Consider the following 18,443-nt stretch of genomic DNA (forward strand, 5'->3'; position numbering starts at 1 on the left):
CAAAAAGATATATGCAAATAAATTTGAATATATTTCACTTCTTATTGGGCTGAAAAAAATGTTAACGTATTGCATGTAAATAATTTTTTTCCCCACGTTAAATAATGTTTATTTATCCCATGTAACATGCAAATAGTCTATATATGTAACATAACAATTTGAATTTACGTCAAATAAAAGTAAGGTTAGGTAGGTTATCGTGATGGTTTCATTTAAACTCTGCAAAGCGTAATGACACTTTCCACAGCAGTGTTTGTTTTCTATTCTAGGCCTCGAGGAAATCTGTATCTGGAACAAAACTAAACACTTTTTGTGTCTTCTCAGGTGACCTAAATAGTTCATGTTTCTGTTAAAAGGCGGAATCTAAAGCAGCCCTCATGTGAGGTGTTGAATGAAGATTACTTGCCCTAATGCCATTGGGTTTATAAGATATAAACTACAAAAGCTTGTAATATCAGTGTTGAGAACAGCTTTAAGAAAGAAAACTTTCTCTTTCACGTCTCTCTCTCTCTCTCTCTCCATATATTTATCTAGCATGAGATCATTTCTAGGCAGTCACATGGCTCCTTATGTCAGCCAGTCCTGTCTCTGCAGTTACAATCAATGAAGCAATTGGTCCATTGTTTGACTCATTTAGTGATAAATTCATCCTTGACTGATAAATACCCTCTATTTTCATTCCTGTGACAACACTGCTAAAACCCTCTGAGTTTATTCTTGTCAGAATGTGCAAGATGGAAGAATTAAAGCAAGATAAGAACTGAACAGTTTGGATAATTACACAAATACATAAATCAACACAATACTGTGAATACATTTCCAAGATACAAATATAAATTTATTAACAAATTTAAAGCAACAATGATGTTCAAAAGATTTATACATTTTTGGTCACACTTTAGATTTTGGTCCAATTTTTCTATTAACTATGAATTTTGCCTCAATAAACTCCTAATGTCAGCTTATTAATAGTTGGTATGGTGGTTGTTACATTTAGGTATTGGGTAGGATTAAGGGATGTATAATTTGGTCATGCAGAATTAATGTGTGATTTATAGGTACTAATAAACAGCGCATACTGCATGCTAATAAACAACTAGTTAATAATGAGAATTGGACCCTAAACAAAAGTGAGTTACAGTGAAGGATGTTTTTTCCCCCTTTCTCTTGAATTACAATATCCAATACAATATCTCTTCAAATTAATTTTAAGGCATCTTTATTAATTTAAGGCAACTTTTAAAGCACGTTTTAGTTTTTAGATAAAAAGTCAGTCATTGTGTTCGATTTCAATAAACCAGTTGATTGAAAGCAAAAGCATATTTTATACCCTTAACAGTGCACTAAATATTTGTACATCAAACATTTGATTAATCAAAAAATATTATTATATACATAACTGTTCAAACGTTTGGGGTCCATATTTTTTTTTATGTTTTCAAATTAAGTGCCTGTAATGACAACTGTTTAGCCATTACTCCAGTGTCTCATGATCCTTTTTTTAAACAATGTAAAAGCCTTTTCTTTCACTTTTAATCAATTTAATGCATCTTTGCTGAATAGAAGTATTCATTTCATACATCTATTTTTTAACAAATTGTTAATGCACATTCAGTCCCAAGATAAAATTTGTAAATATATATATATATATATTAAATATATAAACATTTAAATCTAGTAAACTCACTGTTTATATGAAAGTTTCACAAGCACAACATTCTCAAACATCAAGAAAAAAACATAGACCAACCACCGACAGTGGGCTGAAAAGCTTCTCACTTGTTGCAGCTCTAAGCCTTAGAGTGTGGGTTATTTTTAGGTTTTAATAGACAAGGTGACAAATTGTCTGAACACAAACTCACACTTCCTGTGAGGCTGCTGCTCGGGATCACAGCCAAGCCGTCGGGAGAGTGTTTTATCTCGTGAGCAGTCGGGATCACTGAAGGGAGTGTGTGCCGGTCACACGCCTTTTGACACAGAAGCAGGTTCCTCCTGATTCTTAGATTACTTCAGATATTTTCAAATGTAAATATAAACTCTTCCCCGACTCTGAGGACTTTCTCAGACCTGTGGGGAGTCCACTTTCACAAGTGGTTTAATAATAGAGGTGAAGATCATGGCTTGCTGTTGTATTGCTGGTTACTGCATTTCCAGATATGACCACCAGTCTGGTCAAACAAAGTTCAATAAGGCTAAGTGATTTGAAGAAAATGGAAGTTTTTTTTATTACTATAGTCCAATTTTAATGAAATAAAACTGGCTTCCAGTGTCAGTAATACAATAGAAGTTCTGCTTGGAGTTTTCTTGAGGGGCGTCTGCCTCTCAACAGAGTGAGAATCGTCTGGAATTGAGGTTCATTTTGGTGAGACCAATATGTTTGAGAGTTGTGGAAAGAGTGAAGGCGGCTTTCATGGGGATGTCACACAGCAGGTCTGATTCCTCCTCACACTCCTCCAGCTCATACGTGGCGTCATCCAGCATCTCTTTGTGACGGTGACACACCTGCTCCACCTTCAGCCTGTGGATCTCCCCCCGTAAGCGAATCAACTGCCGTGCGAGATGGTTATCCTGCATCTGCATCTCTCTCTGAGGAGAAATGAGAGAGAGAAAGAGAGAGTGAGAATGATTTTAAAGACTAGATACTAATAAATTAAATCCAGATACTTAGATAACCTGCAGTAGTTATTAGATTCAGAACAGCAGTCACACATGCAGGGAATTGTCCACACCTTTCTGTCGAACACCCACTCAAGTTTCTGCAGCTGTGTGGCATTTAAGTGTAATACGCCGAGAGACTAGAGTCATGCCACCTGTGTTGTACTACGCCAAAGATTTCAACATCAGTTGACATGTATCTCACTTCACAGCAGTCTGCCTCTTTAGCCAAATCAAACTGACTGCTAAACATTAGTAATTTGGCTTTTTATACTGTTCAAATATTTGGAGTCTATACGATTTTTACATTTTTTTGAAAGAAGTCTCTTATGCTCACCAAGTCTGCATTTATTTGATTAAAAAATAACAATAATAATAATAATAATAATAATGATAAAACAGTAAAAAACATTAATATACCTATTCTGAAATATTATTTCAACTTAAAATAACTTTATATTTGAATTTGTTTTCTAATTATTCCTGTGATGTCAAAGCTGATTCTTTGATGAATAGAAAGTTCAAAAGAACAGCATTTTGTTTGAAATAAAAATATTATGCAACATTATGTCTTTACATTTTGATTATATTAATGCAATCAAATAAAATGCTATATTAATGCTGAATAAAAGTATTTATTTGTTTCCAAAAAAAAAAAATAATAATAATAATAAAAAAATAATGAACCCAAACTTTTGAATGGTATTGTTTCTTGCATGTTTGCAACCAACATAAAAAAAAAAAAAAATGCTTTTAGTTCCCAAAATGACCCAAAGATATTTTAAATATCCCAAAACCACTGATCATGGTGTATGTGGACAGACAGACAGATGGATAGATAGATAGATAGATAGATAGATAGATAGATAGATAGATAGATAGATAGATAGATAGATAGATAGATAGATAGATAGATAGATAGATAGATAGATAGATAGATAGATAGATAGATAGATAGATAGATAGATAGATAATTATTCATTATATCCTATAAACAACGACCATATCTAAACTTAGCTTTATATTATATAAAAAATATAAAGCTTTTGAAATATAAATACAATACCAGTTCGTTTCTGAGCCACTGTAACGCGTCGTCTATAGTATCAAAGCCGCATATATTCTTATAAGGCATCCCATCTTTCCAGTCGTCAGATAGCTGGGTGTCCTTCTCCACAGATCCTGGGCTGCTGACATTTGAACTGTCTGTGGCATCAATCCACGGTCGAGCCTGCAGTCGCTCCTTCCATTCTAAGTACGACGGTCTGCGCGTTTGGAGTTTGAGTTTCTCTGCCAGGGCTTTCACACTATCCAGATCCTCCATATCGCCCTTAGTGTTCTCGTCTGCTCCCAGCTCTCTGAACTCCATCACTGTGCTGCTTTCATTCCAGCTGGGCGAGACTTGTGACTGCTCAGACTTGTGCACTGTGTGCCTGATCATGTGCATGAGTGATTAATCTCAAGCGGTGTGCTGTGCTCATGTTTATACAGAAAAGTGACCGCCCATGTTCTGCAGCCAAATGACATGATCAGAGTTTAATCTGAGAACTTTAGACAGTCTGAACTTGTATGTTGCGGCCAGACGTGATATTTCGTGTTCATGTGAAACTATTTAAGTGGCACGGGGTCACTGACACCCTTAAACCCTATAGTAAACAGCTTCTCACACACCTCAAAAATCTCGTTGGCTAAAGTGAAAAAAATGTTAAGTTCCAGGACAGGACAGTTTTCATCAAACAATATGGTTTCTCAAATTCAACTAAGAAATGACGGTAAATATTTATGTATTTTGTGGCCTAAAGCTCAATCACACTTTTTACATATCAACAAGTCAGAGCGACTGCAATTATATCAAATGTGAGTCTTTGCAACTGTTTTATAACAGAATGTCTCCATCTTCTGCTGATGTTGAGGAATTGCAGGGAGAATCCATTGTAAGTGTTTTTTTTTTTTTTTTCAAACAGGGCCTCGGCCGGGACCCCCAGAGAGCCGCAAGGGGGTGCTAGGGAGTCCTCAAAAAGTTCAAAGAAAAATTATAATTAAAAAGACATACAAAGATTTAGAAAAATAATATTGAGAATATAATTAATATTTACTATTATTATTACAGAAACATTAATGAAGACTGTTAAGCACACATTAATTCTATTGAAAGACAAAAAGCAAAAACAAAACAAAAAAAACAGAAAGTAAATATTTTCAGTTTAAATTGATCTTCATGTTTGATGGTTTGTGGCATCAAAATGTTTGAAGACTTACATTATTAATTGTAAAACAAATATTTAATTGATTTTTAAAAAGGAAAACAGGTTCAATCCTGACAAAAAATAAAGAAAATGTTTTTTCTATTCAACGTATCCAACATTATCTGAATTAATTTATTTTAGTTGTCTAAACCAGACTACATTTTAAAAATATTTAACTTACACTGACTTTGTAATAGTTCAGTTCAGTCAACATTAGTCACTGTGCATGGTGAAAATGACACTTCATCATTCAGCATTTTTGTCACTTATTTTTGTAAACATTTTTCTTGTTTTATTCATGTTTTTCTTAATTAATTGGCTGTAGCTTATGCTCTCCGTCTTAATTTTTCCTTCTGCTACAACCACCACCATCATCACCACCATCATCATCATCATCACCACCATCATCATCACCATCACCACCATCATCACCATCATCATCCTCATCACCATCATCATCATCACCATCATCACCATCACCATCAGCATGGTGCAGAGACACCCTCAAGGACCTCAGCTGTAAGATCACCAAAAACTGTAACAAATTGCTTAACAAGTTCAAGCTCTGTTCTCAGACAGAAAGGAAAGTTTAATTATTCTCTTCTGGGGCGGAAAGCCCATCATAAACCAGCCTAAATTGGTTTGCTGGTATTTCGGTTTCGTTTTGTTGGTTTAACCAAATATATTTAAGTTGATTCAATATATTTTTGCTTATTGTTCAGTGTGACCATATCACACTTTTGTTTCAGCAGCACTTGTTTCATGTATGTAGCTTATTGTTGATCAATGCTGAAACATGTTCAGAAAAATAATATGCCTTTCCTTTGTAAATGCATAATTCATATTCTCATTAATTTGTCCATTTACTCTTTGAATCACATTTAGTTCATAATTACACCAGATAAGGTTAGAAAATTGTGTGTGTGTTTTCCCTGAATTGACCTGCTTCTGTAATATTAAACTCTAATTCTCTCTTTCTCTAATATCATCACTTTTCCTGTGTATCAGTGTCGAGAATCTTTTGTGGACTGTCATTGCTCATTGAAGCTGCCGTTTTATTCTGATCTGGGATCTGCTTTTAATGTATTCAGTGATATTAAGAAATGAGGAGAGCAGTGGCAGTGGACAGCATCTCATTTCAGCATAAGAAGGACTTCTAAACAAGAACTAACATAAGAACTTCTTAAATGAGCTGCGCTGGCAATGTGTTCTTGGCAGGGAGGAGAACAATGAGCAAGATCTTTTGTGCTTTGCAGTGAGCATTTATGTAAAAGATCATATCACTCTGATATGCTTTTTGTGTTTTGAATACAGGCAAAGCAGCAATATTCATGTACATGATGTGCAGTATATATTTATGTTTGTAATCTAATGTCTAAATATTAGCTATATAGAGAGACCAATGGAGCTTCTATGGCCACCTCACGGCCTCGCCCACTTATACGGACACCGGAGAGGTGTCTTTGATCGAGGAGGTGAAGGGGGCAAAAAAGGGCTCCACCGATGGCTCATATGTAATTAACGTAAGTGTTTTTCTCAGTCTCTGTAAAGTTCTCTCGTTAAAATCTTCACAAGCAGTCACACCAGTTTTTTATGTTTCCACAGATCTACACACACAAGACCAACCAGGCATTCGGCACCGCACAGATCGCCTTGACAGAGGAGTAATATGCCTGTCTCCGGAAGTTCCTGGCGGGAAGGGGGCTAAGGCATTCTTTTGCATGTAAGCCCAGCCCCTGCAGGAACCTCAATGCATATTTTCAGGATGCCTGGAAATCTATGGGGCTGCCACTCTTGATGCTTTGAAACTTTTCCCGAAACATTTAGAGAAAAGCTTCAAAGATTTAAGAGGCTTCATTTCTCCATCCCTACTATAGTTTTAGGCTTTTTTGCAAATGTTTCAATTGAATTTAGCTGTTTTAGAGAGCATTTAATCATTTTAAACAGTAACTATCTGTAATGTCATTTTTAATGTGTGGAAAAAGCAACAAAACTCAACTAGCCAATCAGATTTCTTTTCAACCATATCCTCCGCGCACACATTTGACTTTATAACACACAAACGCACACCTTTATTTATTCTCTTTCTCTCTTGCTTTCTAAATGTGTCATGAGTGTACGCAGATAGATTTTAATAATAAAGGCCTTGGATGTTGTCCTTCTGCAGATCTGGGGACCAGAGAGATCGATGGGCATGATCCACTACCACAGGTAACTCAGCCAATATTATTAAATTTGGCATCCAAATTTTTATGAAGTTTGGAAAAACTGTCCATAATATCCGCAGTGGAAGGATTAGCAGGCATTAGAGTGAATCCTTCAGCCATCTTTCCAAAGTTGCTGCTTGAGGCCTGGTCGTCTTGCTACTCCTTCTGCTTCTCTGCAGGTTTATCCATCTTTTCAACTCTTTTTGTGGGTTTAGGCTTTGTCATTCTTTTGAATACCTAAGATTTATCTAAAAAAAAAAGTGCTAGTTTTAATGAGAAAATTGGGTTATTTCCAGGAGCCTCTCTTAAACACGTCTAGTCTCTTTTCCGCTCCATACCCACTCATCCTGCCACCAGGACTTCTGAGGAGCTCGGGTCTGACACAGCTTCACCAGGCGGGTGCATAGTCCATCAGCCTCTCCTGCGTGAACAAAGATAAACAAATGGCGTCACTTTTTGACCACATTGGATTTGAGCTCTTATAAACAGCCTGGTCGAACTGTTGTTGTTTTATATCTTTTATAAATAGCCAAGACAAGCGATTTGTCTAAGGCACATATGAACACTCGAACATACGTGAATAATGTTTGACCAGCTCTGAGAGGGAACTGAAGGAGATCTTGGAGGTGATGTTGAATCCACCTGCGTCCAGGTTGCGGATTCTGTAGTGCTTGATGACGTCACCCTGTGTGTGGTCAAGGTCTCTCACAGATAGAGAGAAACTACCTGAGGCACCAGAACAAGAAGACAATCAGAGGCACATACTGTATAGTCACATTTACCTTCACAACACTGAGAATTTCTAGACTGGAGTCATTTTACACTGAATGACATGTAGAAAATGTTCTAAAATTCACCCTTGAATTATTCTAAAGGGTAACACAATAACTTATTTAAAATGTATTTATACATTTATTAATGTATTTAAATATTTTTATTTTAATAATATTTCTAGAATTATTATTATTATTTTTTTTAATTTTGTAATTTTTATTAAGATTTTTATTATTAATTATTTTTACGTTTTTTTTGTTGTTGTTGTTTTTTTTTTTTTTTTTATTCATAGTGAAACTAGAAAAGCAAAACAATCTGATCCAGCACTGTAATGTGATATGGCCTGATGTGCCCTCATGCTTTTGTGTGTGTGTGTGTGTGTGTGTGTGTGTGTGTGTGTGTGTGTGTGTGTGTGTGTGTGTGTTTGTTTATTTGTTTGTTTGGTTTTTTTTCTGTTGTGTGTGGAGCAATGTGTTGTTTCATACCTGGTGTGGTCTCACTCTCTCTGATGAGGAAGGAGCCCTGTGTGTTACCCGGGGCCAGTAATTGCCTCATGGCATCGTTCCTGGAGAGATTTTTAAAGAACCACCTGCAACACAACATTATTGTCATTTTATGAGGGCTTTGACTCATTAATTATCTCATCTGGGATCGTTAATTTTGGGTTTAAATTGTTCTAAAGATACAGGGTTGGGACGTTTCACTCCTCCCAAGATCATAAAAATCTTAGACCTGAACATACACAGAAATGTGGCATCAGCAGTTTAGCGTATGCTCAGAAACTATTTTTTTTTCTTCTCTTTCCATTACTGATACCACGTAAATCATTCGTTATAAGTGACAAGGGATACTCTGAATTAATCAACCTTTCAGCCACAGTTTTGGGCGGCATTTCCCAAATCTCATTGTGGGGAAGCTGATTTGATCTTTGTTCAAAAACCCACATCTGCTGATCTGCATACATACATTTTATCGTGCTTTAAATTATGGATTTGTTTGCGTATACATGAGTGTGTGCGCTCCAAATGCAATTGACTGTTACATTACTTACGGTTCTGTCTCCATGCTGTTTAGTTTTGCTACAAAATTCTGTGGTATGTATCCCTTCTGCCCGGTAAACAGAGACTCCGCCATGTACCATTCAGGATCATCTCTAAGAAACACACATATATACTTACATTATAGTTTATACCAGGACAGTGTTTTAAAACGACACAAAAATTGAAACGGGGAAACCCAGACTCTGATCTAAACATATAAGTGACACTTAGTTTAATTTATCTTCTCAAAACCCACAAGTCAACCATATTTAGATAATTTGCATAGAGTGTCAATCTGTTTTAGGTGTTTCTTACGCATTTAGGATTTTCATCTTCTCCCCTTTCTCAAACCCAAGGTCATCACTGTGGCATGGCTCATATTTGTATACGGCTACCACCAGGTTTTCTGGAATACACAGATGACAAGAGTGAGCTATCTACAACACACATTAAGAACATGTATGTAGGACAGGTGTTTGATGTGTCATCTCACCTGGAAGAGGTGATGATGGTGGAGGTGTGTAAAATATGCTTTATAGTTATTCATCTAGAAAATGCCTTTGAATCATTCACCATTAAACCCCACTGTAAAAATTGAGTCAATTCTGTAATACAGTTGAGAAATATGAAGTAAAACACTTCTTACCCATCCATACTTCTCCAAACTGCCCCTGCCCCAGTCTGCGCTCTAGATTGAGAGACTCACGGGGTACTTCCCACTCATCCTGCCACCAGGGCTTCTGAGGGGCTCGGGTCTGACACGGCTTCACCAGTCGAGTGCATAGTCCATCAGCCTCTCCTGCGTGAACAAAGATAAACAAATGGCGTCACTTTTCGTCCACACTTGACGTCTTATAAACAGCCTGGTCAAACTGTTGTTGTTTTATATCTTTTATAAATAGCCAAGACAAGCGATTTGTCTAAGGCACATATGAACACTCGAACATACGTGAATAATGTTTGACCAGCTCTGAGAGGGAACTGAAGGAGATCTTGGTGGTGATGTAGAATCCGCCTGCGTCCAGGTTGCGGATTCTGTAGTGCTTGATGACGTCGCCCTGTGTGTGGTCAAGGTCTCTCACAGATAGAGAGAAACTACCTGAGGCACCAGAACAAGAAGACAATCAGAGGCACATACTGTATAGTCACATTTACCTTCACAACACTGAGAATTTCTAGACTGGAGTCATTTTACACTGAATGACATGTAGAAAATGTTCTAAAATTCACCCTTGAATTATTCTAAAGAGTTTCCTGACACAATAACTTATTTAAAATGTATTTAAATATTTTTATTTTAATAATATTTTTTTAATTATTCTTTTATTTAATTTATTTTAAATTTTATGTTTTTTTTTTTTTTTTTTTTTAATTTATAGTGAAACTAGAAAATCAAAATATTCTGATCCAGCACTGTAATGTGATATGGCCTGGCTATGAGTCCTGTGTTCTGGTTACAGGACTGTAGCAGTGTCTGATGTGCCCTCATGAGATAAGTGTGTGTTTGTTTGTATGTTTTTTTCTGTTGTGTGTGGAGCAATGTGTTGTTTCATACCTGGTGTGGTCTCACTCTCTCTGATGAGGAAGGAGCCCTGTGTGTTACCCGGGGCCAGTAATTGCCTCATGGCATCATTCCTGGAGTGATTTTTAAAGAACCACCTGCAACACAACATTAGTGTCATTTTATGAGGGCTTTGACTCATTAATTATCTCATTTGGGATTGTTTATTTTGAGTTTAAATTGTTTAAATTGTTAATTGTTAGTTTATTTTGAGTTTAAATTGTTTAATTCTTAGTTTAGTAATTTTTAGATACAGGGTTGGGACGTTTCACTCCTCCCAAGATCTTAAAGATTTTAGACCTGAACATACGCAGAAATGTGGTGTCAGCAGTTTAGCATAGTGATACTCAGAAACTTGTGTGATTTGTGGGAGTAATTTTTTTCTTCTCTTTCCATTACTGACACCATGCAAATTATAAGCGACGAGGTGTAACCTGAATGAATCAACCTTTCAGCCACAGTTTTGGGTGGCATTTCCCAAATCTCATTGTGGGGAAGCTGATTTGATCTTCTTTGTTCAAAAACCCACATCAGCTGATCTGCATACATACATTTAATCGTGCTTTAAATTATGGATTTGTTTGCATATACATGAGTGTGTGCGCTCCAAATGCAATTGATTGTTACTTTACTTACGGTTCTGTCTCCATGCTGTTTAGTTTTGCTACAAAATTCTGTGGTATGTATCCCTTCTGCCCGGTAAACAGAGACTCCGCCATGTACCATTCAAGATCATCTCTAAGAAACACACATATATACTTACATTATAGTTTATACCAAGACAGTGGGAAACCCTGACTCTAAACAAGTGAAACTAAAACAGCGACATTTAGTTCAATTAAAGGTGCCATAGTATATAATAATAAGAGTTCTGTACATAGAAATGACATAACGTGAGCCTCAAACACCATTGTTCTCTCCTTCATATGTAAATCTCGTGCATGAAAAACACCACAGGAAAAGGGTGAATCTCAACATAATAATAATAATAATAATAATATGTTTATTTTTTATAGCACCTTTCAAGAACCCAAGGTCGCTTCACAAAATCAATAGACAAACAATAATACAATCAATTGACAAACAAAATATAACAGACAATCAGAAGGGACATTCAGAAGAACAGAAGTTGACAACAAAGAACTACAGATAATAAACATGAGAGGTCAGGCAATCAGATGATAAACATCACTATTAGCTTATATCAAGAGAGTGGTCGTGTAACATACAAACAGAAAAAAGGACGACAGAGAAGAAGGAAGGAGAAAGAATTATTTACAGAGCAAAGTGAATAGATGAGTTTTAAGTTGAAACTTAAAGGTCTGAAGAGGAGAGGTAGCACCAAGAAGTAGTTACGCAACAGTTGGGATCATTATTATTTACGCCCCCAAAATTTGCATATACCTGCCCATGTTCAAGGCAAGCCAGTATGTCGTGGAGCTGCACAGCTGAATCATCAAAAGTTGTGAAGCAAGCAGCAAGGAAAATAGCAAAAATGGCAGATGGATTGATAATAACTGTTCATGATCCATGATATCATGATATTTGTAAATTGTCTTTCTAAATGTTTCGTTAGCATGTTACTAATGTACTGTTAAATGTGGTTAAAGTTACCATCGTTTCTTACTGTATTCACAAAGACCAGAGCCATGTCGTTATTTTCATTTTTAACCGAAAAACGTGTGTAGTCTGTATAATTCATAAACACATCTTCATTCTTATTGAGTTTCTCCAACAGTGTGTAGCTTTAGCCCCGTTAGCCATGCAACACACTATCAAACTCATTCAGAATCGAATTTTAGCAAGCATCCACATACATGCCATATGTTCGTGATCTGATATGCTGCATCATGAACTTTTGTAAAGATCCATTTTGAGAGTTATATTAGCTGTGTGAACTTCTGTATTATTTATCCAATGTTTAATTGAGTCGCGAGCTTGGGGGTGGGGAGCGCGAGCATTTAAAGGTATACACACACCAAATCAGCACATTTTTAATCCCACCCCAAAACAGGCAGTTAAAACATGGTATAATAAAAAATCTATGGGGTATTTCGAGTTGAAACTTCACAGACACATTCTGGGGACACCTTAGACTTATATTACATGTGAAGTGGACATTCTATGGCACCTTTAAACTTATCAAAACCCAATAGAAAATGTTTAAATAATCTGAAGAGACTGTCAGTCTGAATGAATATGAATATGAATTTATAGGATTTTCATTATCTTCCCTTCTCAAACCCAAGATCGTCATTTATCAGTAACATAAATGATTTTCCACATTTTTTACTACACTAAACTAAATTAAACATCATGCCATTTCATTTTGAAAGATCACCTGAAAACACACATTCTATTTCAGTTTCAGCTAGGCACTTTTAAGAAATGCTTTGTGTAGCTCTTTGTGAGACATTGTTGTGTTTTGTTTTGTCTTATGTTATAAACCACAGAAATTTGTAATGCATGACTTTAATGTAGAGAATGGCTCCACCACTTCCTTTCTCTCGTCTCCTTACATATTTTGTGACTTCAGTCACTGCCTCACATTACAACCTGCCTGTTCTTAACCGTCTCACAATTCTGGAACAATATATAAAATAAATAAAAAAAACTGCCACATTTTCTAATGCTCATTGAGTGAATTATTCAATGACTTCCATGGGGGTTCCTACAGAAATATCTTGAGCCTACATTACAAACAGCTAGCTAACTGTAAACGATCTTAAAGGGTTAGTTCAGACAAAAATGAAAATTCTGTCATTTATTACTCACCCTCATGCCGTTCCACACCCGTAAGACCTGGCTCCGTGAGGCCTCCATATGGAGCAATGGACACTTCCTCTCTCAAGATCCATTAATACTAAAAACATATTTAAATCAGTTCATGAGTACAGTGGTTCAATATTAATATTACAAAGCGACAAGAATATTTTTGGTGCGCAAAAAACAACAAAATAATGACTTATTTAGTGATGGCCGATTTCAAAACACTGCTTCATAAAGCATCAGAGCACAAATGAATCAGTGTGTCAAATCATGATTCAGATCGCGTGTCAAACTGCCAACGGCTGTAATCACGTGACTTTGGCGCTCCGAACAGCAAATTCGACACACTGATTAATTTGTGCTCCGATGCTTCCTGAAGTTTGTAATTTAAGTTTGTATACAAATTGATTCATTTTAACCTTCAATATTAATGTAGTACCCAACTTATTCCCATGTATATTTTACAGCATTAGTTGAGAGATTTTTTTTTTTCTTGAGAAAATTTGCCATGTACTGTTGCCTACCTGATATAGAGTATATCCAGAATAACTGATATTGACTCAAATTGCAAGCTTGTGAATCAAAATGCATAACTGGCAGGAAATGGTGCAAAACAGAAAACAAAACGGGGATATTGCGATATACTGATAAACCTCATCTTTCCATTGTTAATAGTTGCAACTTGCACTCTTAAATGTGCATTGAAAATTGTCAGCTGATAAAACGTATGCTCCAGGGACCATATTCATATAACATCTAAGGCTAAATGTAGATCCTAACTGGCTGATTTAGATGGTGATTGACACTAAACAGTAGAAAATCAGTCTAGTCTCTCCAGCTATAAATGTCATTGGCTGTTAAAGTCTTGTGTTGCTTATAATAAATTGACATGTTGATAACACACATAAGCATTGTTTCAGAATGCTCTCAATTACATGTAGCCTAGATCAGATGCATACTATATTCATATTAGTAAGTGTGGAGGTGCTTATGGAGTGAGTATGAGGCTGGGAGGGAAAAATCACAGTATACTCACTACAAAAAACTAGACTACAGACTCTGGACTAGACTTCTGGTTTCTGGATGATCGACTACTTCAGACGTTTCATTGTCGGACTCAGGCATTGATAAGGTAAAATCGATACTATCTTTTCTGTCCATACATTGTATACAATGTCTTGTGAATTGATAGCTGTCATTCAGTTATGGCGATGGGCATCTGACCAATCAGAGTAGTGTAGGCTCACGGAAAGGATGGGTTTAGACAGACCGATTCTTCAAACTGCTTCTAACGAATCGTTTACGAGAACTGAGAACTGAGGTGAAATTAAATGTATATTATGTGAAAACGAGTTTTTTGATCTTGCATGCATGTAAACCTGTTGTAGGAGACTCCCAAAACAATATTAAGAACCTTAAAGAAAGGCATAAAAGGCTAGTTTCTATGTTAGATTGATAAATGAGGCCCACTAAGTTTCAGACAGTTTTCTTAACGACTTAAGCCGAGTTCAGACTGCACGATTTTCAAAGTAGTCGGGTCATTGTTCTTTTCACACTGCATGACTATCTTGGCCAGCATTCAGTCGCTGCTGCGTTCATACTGCACGATGGATCGGCGACAGAAGGTTTCACACTGCATGACTTTACAATAGGAAGAATCGCCGACAACTCTGTCTGGCACGCAAACTACGTTTCACAACCAAACACACGCGAGATGTGACAAGGAAACAACGCGATATCACGCGTGCAAGACCGGAGTTATTGTTATTATTAAAAACGGTAGCCCGCAAGAAGCTTGCAATATGTATTGCCGGTGCGTTAATTTGTAGCGAAAACAAGAAAAAGAAAAGAAAAATATGGAGGAGGAAATGTTTGGGGAGACTGTGGATTGTGTGTTCTGCAATGAGAGTTGGAAGTAAATACATAACTTTTCAATGTGCTGCTGTTGCGGATGGTCAAGCAAATGTTTGTGCTTTGTTTCTGTTTGATATAATTGTAATGTTTATGTGAATGAAGCCATGCTTGCTGATATTGTGGTCTATAACCCCTCCCCGAACTCCCCGCTGCTCTGTATCTTGCTCTCTCATTGGCAGTCGGTCATCGCCGATGTACACTGTAAAAAATTACCGTGATTTAAACAGTAAAAGACTGTAAAAATGCTGCGGTGAAAAACTGTTAATTGGTTTACAGAAAGTTTCCGTACTATATATGGTGAATAAATGTAATAGATCTAACGGTACATTAAATGTAATTTTACGTAAAATACCGTTAAATTCACAGTTTTTGAAAGTGAAAAATAACAATTAATTGTAAAATTTACAGTGAAAAACCGTAAATTGACATTCCCACAATTCCCTGCGTGACACTTCACATTTGATATATTTTTGTTGAAATAACTCTGTTTCTTCTTAGTTTTTCTCATTTTTTTCTAATCCGTTATGTACATTAGGGTTTTATGTTACATCTAATGTTGTTAAATTAATGATAATTGCATTTTTAAAATTTCATGCATGTTACCATGATGGTGTTTAGTGTGTGTGTGAATGACACTGTGTGCACCTTCTATATATTAGTATTGTCCTCCTCAGCTTGTGGAAAATGAACTAACTTTGATTCATCATGTGACTCTTATCACCACTGTGTTTGGTGACTGTCAGTGTATTATAAAGATACAAAACAGATATTAGTACTTCATTAGGTTGGTAAATTAACATTATATCAGTTAATGAAATATGTTATTTTACTGTAAATTTTACTGGGATGTTTTTTACAGTGTACTGAAATACAATGTTAAATATACATATTTAAAATGTAAAATTCACATGTAACTCCGTCATTTTTACAGTATTGTTCTGGTAACCATAGCTGCCGGTATTTTTCCGTAGAACCAACAGGGTTTTTTTTACTGTGTAGTTTTCAGTCAGAACACTTTTCACACTGCAGGATTTTGAATCGCCGACAGGTCCAGTTATTTAGCATGCCAAATATCTCACGGGCGTCTGCGACTCGTCGGCGATTCTATCAGATCGCATCGTTGCTCATTCACACTACGTGATTGTCACTCGCGTGAACGAGCACCGATTTGCCTGTGATTTCGGGCATTTGTCGGCGATTTCTCAAAACCTGTCGGCGAGCCAAAATCAGGGCTAAAATCGTGCAGTCTGAACTCGGCTTAAGATTGCGCTGTACTGCAGTTTATCCATATGTAAAGACACAAGCACAAAAGCATTACCATTAAGCAGATAAATAATCACAGTTAATGTGCTAACACAATGTGCATGTCACTTTGGGGTTTGGATCCGTGAGAAACTGTGTTGTTGGGTCAGGAAAAGCTCAACCCTTTGGGGTCAAACTGTACACTGTGAGCTCTTGGGATTGTTTGGGAGAACAGCCCAAATCAAAGCAGAATCTGTAAACAAAGACAAGAATTTCCACTGACCTCCGGCCTGTTCCTGACCCGACTAGTATCAGTGCAAATGAGTCTCGAGAGATGCACGGCAAGGTCACATGTTTTAGGTTCATATTGCTTTATGAAGATTCCAAGCATAGTTTATGTTTGTATGACATAGGCGCTTCTAGACCTTTTTAATCACTTGAAGGGATAGTGCGGTCCATTGTTGTTATGGATTTACTATATAGACAAAAATATATATATATATTTTTTGTGTTATGCAGGACAAAGAAAGTCATAGAACGACATGAGGATGAATTAACGATGACAGATGGTTTTTTGTTCATTTAGGCCTCCAGATTCTCCTGTTACATATAGGATTTGTTTTTATAGGTTTGAAATGAAGTCAAAAAGATCAAATGCTTCTGGAATCCCACTGACACAATCACATGTTTTTTATATATCACTGTCTCAATATTATACTGGAGAGCAAGCAGAGGTCAAGAGGTTCAGACACGAGGGATAAATTTCACTGATTCACACCAAACAGTCAAAGTTAAGCCAAAAAATAGGCTTGGTTTTTACGGTCTTTATTTATACAAACTTTTGTATTATATATTATTTTATTTTACCTCAATGATTTAGCTGTTCTCCTGCACAAGAAAAGAGGTGTACTATTTATGACTGACAATTGCCCAAATAAATATATAAATGATCTTAACACATAATTCATGATAGTTTTACCTGCATTATAGGAATAGGGCAAGATTGTAATTTGTAAATTAAGATTTAAAGTGACTGCCTTTTAAGGCAGGGAATTTCCTTTTAAAAATAAATAAATAAATAAATAAATAAATAAATAAATAAATAAATAAATAAATGCCACCAGTTTTAATCTATGAGGATTTTTCTGTTTTACTGTTTTAATATTAATAGTGTCAAAACTCAATCCAAAATCAAAATAAAAAAATGTAACAAATTTTGATTGCTTAGTTTCTAACGTAATAGTGTTCTAGAAATTTTGATTTAAACAGTGCATAGATATTATTTCAATCTGAACACACTCACATCTACTTTTCTACTTCAGAATAGTAATATTTTATGCCTGCATTTAAAATGTACTTTATAATAATTTACTAAATGTTTTATTTTCAGAAAATAAAAAAATTCTATTTTGCAAATATTATGAGCTCAGCTTGAAACTCTTTTTGATTTCTTTTCTTTTTAATTTCTTAAGCCTTATGAAATGATTTTTAAGAGAGTATAATCCACTCTCTATACTGATATCAGTCAGCTATCTCAGACTGTCTGAGGCTTTAGTTTAGCCTGTAAAGTCTCATCCAATAGATCATTTATTATTTATAAATTGACTGAGAATACTTGTACATGCCTGATAGCCAATACTCATTAAAATTCATCTGGGTCTCGATTTAAGTGAAGAAAAAGTAGCAACCTGCAAGTAAAACTCACCTTTTCTGTCGACAGAAGATGCTGATTTCAGTGTTGGGCCAGCTCAGCAGGCATTGCCATGTCGTTTGCTTTATATTTTATGAAGAACACATTTTGCCACATGCATCTAAACCAAGATTACAAACAAAGCAACGAGATCTGTAAAGCTTCGACGTGTTTCGATGACATGTGCTGCTAAAGTTGTGCAAGTCACGTCACAGTTTGTCTTCCCACCTTAACAAAAGCATAGCATTTGAGAAAGCATCACTCACACACACACACACGCACGCACGCACACACACACGCACACCACAATGCTGCAAAGCAAGCTGATGATAGAGCTTCCATTCG

The 18,443-nt window shown here is 36.1% G+C and overlaps 2 protein-coding genes across 2 annotated transcripts; both read right to left on the bottom strand.

The window, feature by feature from the left end:
• Positions 1 to 714: 714 nt before the first annotated feature.
• Positions 715 to 4,427, bottom strand: LOC137006108 (protein FAM167B-like). The gene is made up of 2 exons (XM_067366560.1): positions 3,722 to 4,427; positions 715 to 2,586 (listed from the first exon to the last, which is right to left on the bottom strand). Exons 1-2 carry the CDS (start codon positions 4,100 to 4,102, stop codon positions 2,323 to 2,325), a joined length of 645 nt encoding a protein of 214 aa, XP_067222661.1. The 5' UTR covers positions 4,103 to 4,427; the 3' UTR covers positions 715 to 2,322.
• A 2,978-nt stretch (positions 4,428 to 7,405) lies between these two features.
• On the bottom strand, positions 7,406 to 18,270 carry LOC137006107 (tyrosine-protein kinase Lyn-like). The gene is made up of 11 exons (XM_067366559.1): positions 18,114 to 18,270; positions 13,259 to 13,346; positions 11,120 to 11,221; positions 10,478 to 10,581; positions 9,872 to 10,021; positions 9,569 to 9,721; positions 9,238 to 9,328; positions 8,934 to 9,035; positions 8,368 to 8,471; positions 7,685 to 7,834; positions 7,406 to 7,529 (listed from the first exon to the last, which is right to left on the bottom strand). Exons 3-11 carry the CDS (start codon positions 11,200 to 11,202, stop codon positions 7,414 to 7,416), a joined length of 1,053 nt encoding a protein of 350 aa, XP_067222660.1. The 5' UTR covers positions 11,203 to 11,221; positions 13,259 to 13,346; positions 18,114 to 18,270; the 3' UTR covers positions 7,406 to 7,413.
• Between the last annotated feature and the right edge of the window lie 173 nt (positions 18,271 to 18,443).

The sequence above is a fragment of the Chanodichthys erythropterus genome, chromosome 18 (genome assembly GCF_024489055.1).
Source record: "Chanodichthys erythropterus isolate Z2021 chromosome 18, ASM2448905v1, whole genome shotgun sequence".
In the NCBI taxonomy this organism is placed as follows: Eukaryota; Metazoa; Chordata; class Actinopteri; order Cypriniformes; family Xenocyprididae; genus Chanodichthys; species Chanodichthys erythropterus.